The sequence below is a fragment of the Gossypium raimondii genome, chromosome 6, assembly GCF_025698545.1.
Source record: "Gossypium raimondii isolate GPD5lz chromosome 6, ASM2569854v1, whole genome shotgun sequence".
Lineage (NCBI taxonomy): Eukaryota > Viridiplantae > Streptophyta > Magnoliopsida > Malvales > Malvaceae > Gossypium > Gossypium raimondii.
This window is the reverse complement of record NC_068570.1, coordinates 20778348-20787063: the sequence shown is the minus strand read 5'-3', so window position 1 is coordinate 20787063 and position 8716 is coordinate 20778348. Positions and strand designations below refer to the sequence as shown.

Sequence of the window (8716 nt, the reverse complement as noted above, 5' to 3'; positions counted from 1 at the left end):
AATTAAGCTAAAAAGTAATAAAATTTGTATAATAAAAAGTATTACCAAATTCATTGCATTAAATTAAAAGTTTAGTATGACGAAATTGAAATTTTGAAAGGGCCAAATATAATTTTACATTATTGTTAAATAATGATATAAGTTTAAAATGTTAACAAATACCAATTGTAAAGAGGGCTAGAACCATGCTGATCCTCTTTAGCTACGCCCTTGAGAAGAGGTTTACTTACAAACTTTTTTGGTAATGGACTTACTGAGTTTTTGGGGCATATAAAACAATCGAAGGTGATTAACAAGACTTGAAGTCGAGTGATGTGCACAAAGTGTCTAAACCCTAATCACTTATGCCAATCTCATTGGTAAGTTGACAAATTTTTGAAATGTCATTTTGAAATCAAAGAAATGAGAGTGGTTTAATTTTTCTGAACTAAATCTTCAACTTTACCTAAACACAAGAACCCACAAACATAATTTTGACTTATAATTCATCAACTCTCATCAATCACACAAGCAAAAAGGAGAATTGACACCTAAGCCAACTTCAAACTATTAAATGATCATCAAGAAAACAAAGATAACCTTTGAAGATGAAGATGAAGATCCATCAACAAGAAAAAGAATGGGTTGGGTTGAAGATGAGAAAGTTGAGAGTTCCCAAAGCAAAATAGATGAAAGTTCCTTTGAAATGGGTGATGAAACAACTGAAATTTGTACCCACCACGCATTGCCATCCACCCCCATACATCTTGTCAAATTCCTGATTACATTTACACATGCTAAGCAATAATTATAATCTAAAAGCTAAAAACAAAAGCAAAAGCAAAGGAAGTGTGATTTGATGATAACCTTTTTAATATATGCAGCAATAGAGATGCAGTCAAAACCTTCAAAGAGATCAAGAGCTCGAGATGCTGATGCCAGTGCTCCAGCTTGCATCTTTAATGGCATATCTGTGTCTTCAATCACTGCTTTACCTTCCAGCATCTCTTCTATATATGATTTGAAAAGGAACTGAGAAGCCACTTTCTTGAAGGAACAATAACTATATTATCAATTGGATTTTAATTTTTTAAATTGGATAAGTAGAGAAACTGAATTTTAAAAAATTGAAAATATAGGGACTGCTGAAAGAATTAAACATTTTGTGTGCAAAAAGATAAAGCAAATGAGGCAAAGATTAAGCAAGGAATCTTTACTAAGTTTAGAGTCAAATGAAAACAAAATAAATCAGATTTGGAATTGGAAAATGCTAATCAATTAAGAAGAGCCAAAGCTTAATAATAATATGGTATTTAAGAAAATATTTTCCTTTTTTCTTTTTGAAAATAATAGTGATTTTTCTTTTAAATTCAATAAAATTAATGCATTAAATATGTTAAAAATAATAATTAAACACCCATATGCACATCAAATAAACCAGCATATATGCTTTCAACTTTTCATTTAATAATTGGGCAAAGTTAGAGAAAGAGAGTGAGTGGTAAAGGAATAATGGCTGCTCAAGCTTCAAAATAAAAATAAAAATTAATTTTAGGAAAGAAGAAAAGCCAATACTCCATAGTACTGTTATATGTATAACATACTTAAAAGAAAGAAAAAAACTTTCTATTCGACTGGTGAAATTAGTTTTATTTAGGATAAGTTTTAGTTATTTATTTCTTAAGTCATTTAATTAACAAGCATTTTCAAAGTATTTCCAAAAGGTTTACAAAATATTTAAAAATATGTTTCCAACTTATTCAAATGTTTTTGAGTTAATACCAAAATATTTTACAGTGTTTGAAAATGTTTTAAAATCATTTTGGTAGCTAAGTCTCTATAATTAGCATTGTAAGTATTCTATTGAGACTAGCAAGTCAGTAGCCATAAGACAACCCAACGAGGCAATGTACCGAGACTTGGTATGCAAGTGCTGATACCTTGCCTTGCAAGTATCCAAACTTGCTTTCTAAGTTTCAAGACTTGCAATTATAACAACTATAAGCGACTACTTTTTAGCCAAGTATAGATACCTAAATTGAAGGGGCACTTTTTCGGCTCAAAATTAATGCTTCAAATGGTTCCAAATCACTTCCAATGTCTCCAAGCATTCACAAACTCATTTTTTGATATAAATACAAGTAAAAAACACTAAAATACTTAAGAGAGACGTATCTAAGCATCAAAGTTAAAGAGAAAAGCTTTGAATTCCATTTCTCAGTTTTCTCTTGTACATAGTCTTTGTACTAAATGTAAAATATTTTTTTACTCTTATTTTATTTGTTTTAGTGAGCCAAGATTTGTAAAAACATACGTTTTTAGATGTCATATTTGTTTACTTCATCTTTCTATCAATTTGTATTGGAGGTGAAAAAACTCAGAGGAAAAAAAATTGTTATTATTCTATTGCTTTAGTTTACAGATTATAAAGAGAGGAATAATCATTTTAAAGGAAACAAATCCTAATTTCCTAAGAATCAGTAACTGAGATTAGTTTCTATTTACGAGGGAACTAATAGTAATAAGGTAAGATTTTCCAACAGATTTCCATCCTTAATTATAGGGATTCCAACACTCCCCCTCAAGCTGGAGTGTAGATGTTAATCAAACCCAGCTTGCCAATAAGTTCTTCAAACATGTTTCTGTTCAAACTTTTAGTTAACATGTTTGCAACTTGTTGTCTAGTAGGTAGGTAGGTGATGCATACTTCTCACGAGTGTATTTTTCTTTTATAAAGTGACGATCTATTTCCACATGTTTGGTCCGATCATGATGCATGGATTATGTGCTATGCTTACAGCAGATGGTTGTCACAAGACATCTTTATAGGTGCAGTATAAGGCACTTTTAGTTCTCCCATAAGTCTTTGTATCCAAACTCCTTTGCATATACCATGAGATAGTGCTCAATACTCGCCTCGCGCCGCCGCCTGCTGCGTGCTACCACAGATGCTTTTTTGCTCCTCCACGTCACGAGATTACCCCAAACATAACTACAATAGCCGCTTGTAAAGCGTCTATCATTAACAAAACTCTTTCATCTGCATCGATGTAGGCTTCCACGCTTGGTTGATGATCTTCTTAAAGTATAGGCCTTTACCAGAATTCCTTTTAGATATCTTAGTATTCTATATGACTTGTGTGCTTCTCCCTCGGGCATGCATATCTTGACTAATAACACTCACATCAAGGCTATGTCCGGGACGGTGTGAGATAGGTAGATGAGCCTTCCTACTAGACGTTGATATCTCCCCCTGTCGATTTCTTCTCCATCCTCATTAGTTCCCAATTTAAGGTTAAACTTCATAGGAGTTTTGACTGGTTTGCTGCCCATCAAACCAACTTCCGACAGTAGATCAAGAACATATTTCCTTTGGGAAATGAAGATACCTTTTTTCGACCTTGCTACCTCCATACCAAGAAAATATTTAGGACTCCCCAAGTCTTTAAGTTCAAACTCTGTACCAAGAAATTCTTTCAATCTCAAAATTTCGCTCGAGTCATTTCCTGTTAATATTAAATCGTCCACATAAACAATAAGGATGCATCATTTACCCTCTTCTGAGTGCTTGTAGAACATGGTGTGGTGTGCCTGTCCTTGAATGTAATTTCTGCTAGTCATAGCTTTTGCAAATCGGCTGAACCACGCTCGTGGAGATTGTTCCAGCCCATACAAGGACTTCTTCAACTTACACACTTGGTCCTTGTTTTCTTCAAACCCGGGTGGGAAATTCATGTACACCTCCTCATTTAATTCCCCGTTGAGAAAAGCATTTTTTACATCTAATTGAGTCAAGTGCCAATCAAGGTTGGTAGCAAGAGATAGCAGGACCCAAACGGTGTTTAGCTTGGCAACCGGTGCAAACGTCTCGTTGTAGTCGAGACCATAAGTTTGGGTGAATCCCTTAGCCATAAGTCGAGCTTTGTATCGGTCAATACGACTATCGGGTTTAAATTTCGTAGTGAAAATCCATTTGCACCCTATGGTTTTTTTCCCTTTAGGTAGATTCGAGACTTCCCATGTTTCATTGTTTTTGAGGGCCTTCATTTCTTCCATCACGGCTTGTCTCCACTCAGCTGATTCAAGAGCCTCTTCTATATTTTTTAGAGTTTTTACAGAATCAACATTAGTCACAAAAGCTTTGTAAGACTTAGATAAATTTCCATAGGATACAAACCGAGAAATAGGATGTTGAGTGCAACTCCTTGTACCTTTTCGAACTGCAATTGAAAGATAGATGGATGGTGACGGAGGTGGGACTTCGTTTGAATGTCCTCGATTGGAGATGTAATTGGCATCGCAGACGGTTCAGGAGAACGATTCATCGGGAGTAAACTCAGTATTCTTGTTTTCCTTGATTAGGTGGCTGTTGTACTCCGGTGGAGGTATTGTTATTGGGAAGGACGGTGTTAAATTCTTGCTGCACAGGGGAAACAACAACTAAATCTGGGATAGGTTTGTTTGTGATAGTAGTAGTAGGATCAGGAGGTATAATGAGGAGAGTATTAAGGGTCTCATCTTCATTAAAAATCTCTCCCTGAAGATGAGATGCTGCAAAGTATGGTTCATTTTCAAAGAAGGTAACATCTCGAGAGACAAACATTCGGAGCAATGTTGGTGAGTAACACTTATAGCCTTTTTGTGTAGGGGAATATCCAATGAAGATACAGGTGTGGGCTCGAGGATCAAGTTTGGATTGATTTGGTTGATGGTTATGGACAAAAGCTTTACAGCCGAATATTTTGGCTGGAAGATTAGGAACATGAAATAGAGGGAAGGCCTTTAAAAGAGTATTTAGAGGTGTTTGGAAATTGAGGATCTTTGATGGCATTCGGTTTATGAGATAATAGGCAGTGAGGACAGCTTCTCCCCACAAGTATTTTGGAACATTCATAGTGAACAGTATGGCTCGAGCCACATCAAGGAGATGACAATTTTTTCTCTCAGAGATCCCGTTTTGTTGAGGAGTGTCAGGACAAGAGCTTTGGTGTATAATGCCTTGGTCAGAAAGGTATGGACTTAAGACAGAGTTGAAGTATTCTCTCCCATTTTCAGTACGGAGGGTATGTATGGTAGAGTTGAATTGGGTTCGAACTATTGAGTGAAAATTTTGGAATACTTTGGGTGTTTCAGATTTTTCTTTGAGTAGATAGACCCAACAGACCCTAGTATGATCATCAATGAATGTTATAAACCATCTAGCCCCTGTAATATTTTTCACTCGACTGGCTCCCCATAAGTCACTATGGATTAGCGAAAAAGGTTGGGACTGAATATGTGGTTTTAATGGGTATGACACACGGGTATGTTTAGATAATTGGCAAATTTCACACTTCAAGGAATTAATACTTTTATTTCGAAATAACAGCGGGAGATGTTTTTTCAAATACACAAAGTTTGGATGTCCTAACCTACAGTGCCATAACATAATAGTGTCCTCTTTTGAAGTGGATAGAGCCAATCCCCCTTGTGTACTGTTTTTATTCCAAATATATAGTCCATCATCAACTTTAGCAGTGCCAATCATCCTCCCCGATTTCTATTCTTGTATCACACAACCAATTGCAGAAAATTCAGCAAGAACTTTTTCATCTTTAGTAAGTTTACTAATTGAAAGTAAATTACAGGACAAGTTTGGGACATGTAGGACTTTATTGAGAGAAAAACTCTCTGTCATTTGTACTTCTCCTATTCCAGCCACAGGTGAGTAAGAACCGTCAGCTATGCAGATTCAGGATTTGTTATGACAAGGAGTGTAGGTGTGAAACAACATGGAGTCACCTGTCATGTGATCGGAGGCGCCCGAATCGAGTATCCAAGGAGGTTGATTATTAGATTCAAAAGCAATGTTGAGGGCAGTACCTTGAGTGGCTAGAGATCCATGAGTAGTGGGAGTACCAAGTATCTTATGGAGAGTCTCAAGTTGTGTTTTGGTTAAGTGAACATCAAGAACATTATCAGCAGTAGTGGAGGATAACATGGCAGTCTTATTATCCTTCTGTTTTTTCTCAGGATAGCCATGGAGTTTGAAGCATTTTTCTTTTGTATGACCAACACGATTGCAGTGACTACACCATGGTTTTGTTGATCCAGAATCATTTCTAGCACGTTGTTTTTGTGGCTGTAGACCTTTGGAGATGAGTGGAGAGGATTCAGTAGGACGGTTAGAAATCGGGGTCATAGGTTTAGGTTCCTTTAAATCTCTCATCATGACAAGACGACGCTTTTCCTCTCTTCTAACTTCTGGAAATGCTTCACCGATCATTGAAAGAGGTGATCTGCCCAGAATTCAGCCACAGACCTCGTTTAACTCACGGTTTAGTCCTGCTAAAAACTCATAAAGACGTTCATTGTTGAGATGGGTCATAAACCTGTTGTGTTCTATGCCTTCATCCCAATCTGCCTCATAATACATATCCAGTTCTTGCCACAAAATTTTTAGATTGTTGTGGTAGTGAGTTACCTCGAGTGTTCCTTATCGGATATCCTTTAACTTAAGCTTTATCTCAAATACTTGGGAGGCGTTTCCAATATCTGAGTAGTTTTCGTTGACTGCATCCCACATGTCTTTTGCAGTTTTGAAAAAAAAGATAGGTGCGGCTTATATGGCCTTCCATCGAATTGATTAGCCAAGCCATTACAATTGAATTGTTGAGTTCCCAAGTGGCATAAGTAGGATCAGCTATGGTTGGTCGTGGAATTTCTCCATTGATGTACCCTAATTTGCCACGACCACGAATCACCATAAGAACCGATTGAGACCATTGCAAGAAGTTCTTCCCATTTAGCCGATGATTGGTGATTATAAGGAGGAATTAATTTCACCTTGAGTGATTCCCGATTGATATTCGAGTTATTTGTGATGTCTCGCTTTTAGAGAAATTTTCATTGATATCACCCATTGGAGGACTAAACCGAAAGAATTTTTAGGAAGGAAATTAGAGAAAAATAGGATCGAATGAATCCTAAAGCCCCGATGCCATGAAAAACTCGAGAGGAAAAAAATTCATTGTTATTCTAACGCTTTAGTTTACTGATTATAAAGAGAGGAATAATCATTTTAAAGGAAACAAATCCTAATTTCCTAAGAATCAAGAATTGAGATTAGTTTCTATTTACAAGGAACTACTAGTAATAAGGTAAGATTTTCCAATGATTTCTATCCTTAATTATAGGGATTCCAACGGAGGGATATAAGTTGAGACACAAAACTAGAGAATTTTAGTTTAGCCATAAAAATTAAGGTAAGTTCTATATAAGTTTTAAAAGATAGAATTGTAAAGGTTATACCTTATCCACAAAAATTAGAGGATTTTAGTCCAAGTTTTTCTCTCATTTATTTACTTTTTAGAAAAGTTTTTAAATATTTATAAAATACCAATTCATCTCCTATTGGTATTTTCAGGTCTAATAGTTTTGAACTAGATTGATTTAGAATGAGTCATTTCGGTTCTGGCTAGTTCTGGATTTGAGTCTTTTTTGAATCATTTAGGTATAAGTTTTGGGTTTTTCAGGTTAGGTCTTTTCATGTTTGGATTATTTCATGTTATTTGTTCAGTTTATTATATATTTGAGCCAATTTTGAGTTCAAACTAATTTAAGTTTAGATCAATTCGGTTTGAATTGGATGAGTTCAATTTATTGACTTTTTATGATAAAAAAGGGTTAGATAAAGTTTAAGTTTGAGTTGAATAGATCAAATTTTCAAGTTTGACTCATAATTAACATATCTGCAGTATATTAGTAAGGAATGAACAGGATTGCCATTACTTACCTTTCTTTATACATTTTAGTGATAAAATCACCTTTGAAGATGTGGTATGATTATCCTCAAACTCATATACTTTCTCTTTATTATAATTTCAAAATCTCCCTTTTTAGATGTCGTTATGTTGAAGAATGACTGCTGAAAAATAACCTTTCAAAATATTATCCCCAACTCTCAAGAAAGCATAACGACATCTCTTAGATGCCTAAATTAGTTTCCATTCCATTCCAACTCTTTTTCTTACCAAAATCAACTGTGAAGTTCATTTTCATCCTACTTTATCACATTTTTGTATTGAGATTGATATACGTACACGGTCGAGACCACGGTGACTAAAATCCTGGAAATACCAATTTGGTTGACACCAAATCCTCAAGTTCCTATAAGAATTTGCTTGTTGTTCACATCAACACAACCATAGAAAGGACAAGTTTTCAAGGAAAATATATGAAGGTCAAATTCTATAAAATATCCTTATAAAATTATGTTTTTTATTTAATCTCTAACTATAATTTTATCATTTATAGTTTTTAATTTTATTTTTTATTTTTTGAAGTGTGTATATTGAGTCTTAATCAATTTTTTTAGTTAATTAATCTAACCTCTATACTTCAAACATCTAATTAATGAGGCATATATAGCTAGCCATTTTTTGTATAATTGGATACACTTTATGCAAAACACCAATTTTCTTATTGTTGATACAAGGAATCAACGACGAGGAGATGGGGAGGAGAAGGTGGTGGTTACAAGGAGAATAGTTCACTTATGGCAAGTGGAGAGACGGACTTGGATGCTAAGGAAGGGAAGAAGGAGAGGAAGAGTAGGAAGAGGAAATATGAGGTTAAAGGATGCTAAGTAATTGAGGAATACTTAGGGAAGAAAATGAGGTCCTTGGTTCATCGTGTGTTGGGGGTATATATAGGGGAGGTTCCCTTGTCATGTAGTGCCATGTCACTTACAAGACGA

General features: G+C 35.1%; 1 protein-coding gene across 1 annotated transcript; it reads right to left on the bottom strand.

Moving 5' to 3' along the window:
• Window positions 1-342: 342 nt before the first annotated feature.
• On the bottom strand, window positions 343-1035 carry LOC105772255 (uncharacterized). The gene is made up of 2 exons (XM_012593563.2): window positions 847-1035; window positions 343-757 (listed from the first exon to the last, which is right to left on the bottom strand). Exons 1-2 carry the CDS (start codon window positions 982-984, stop codon window positions 605-607), a joined length of 291 nt encoding a protein of 96 aa, XP_012449017.1. The 5' UTR covers window positions 985-1035; the 3' UTR covers window positions 343-604.
• Between the last annotated feature and the right edge of the window lie 7681 nt (window positions 1036-8716).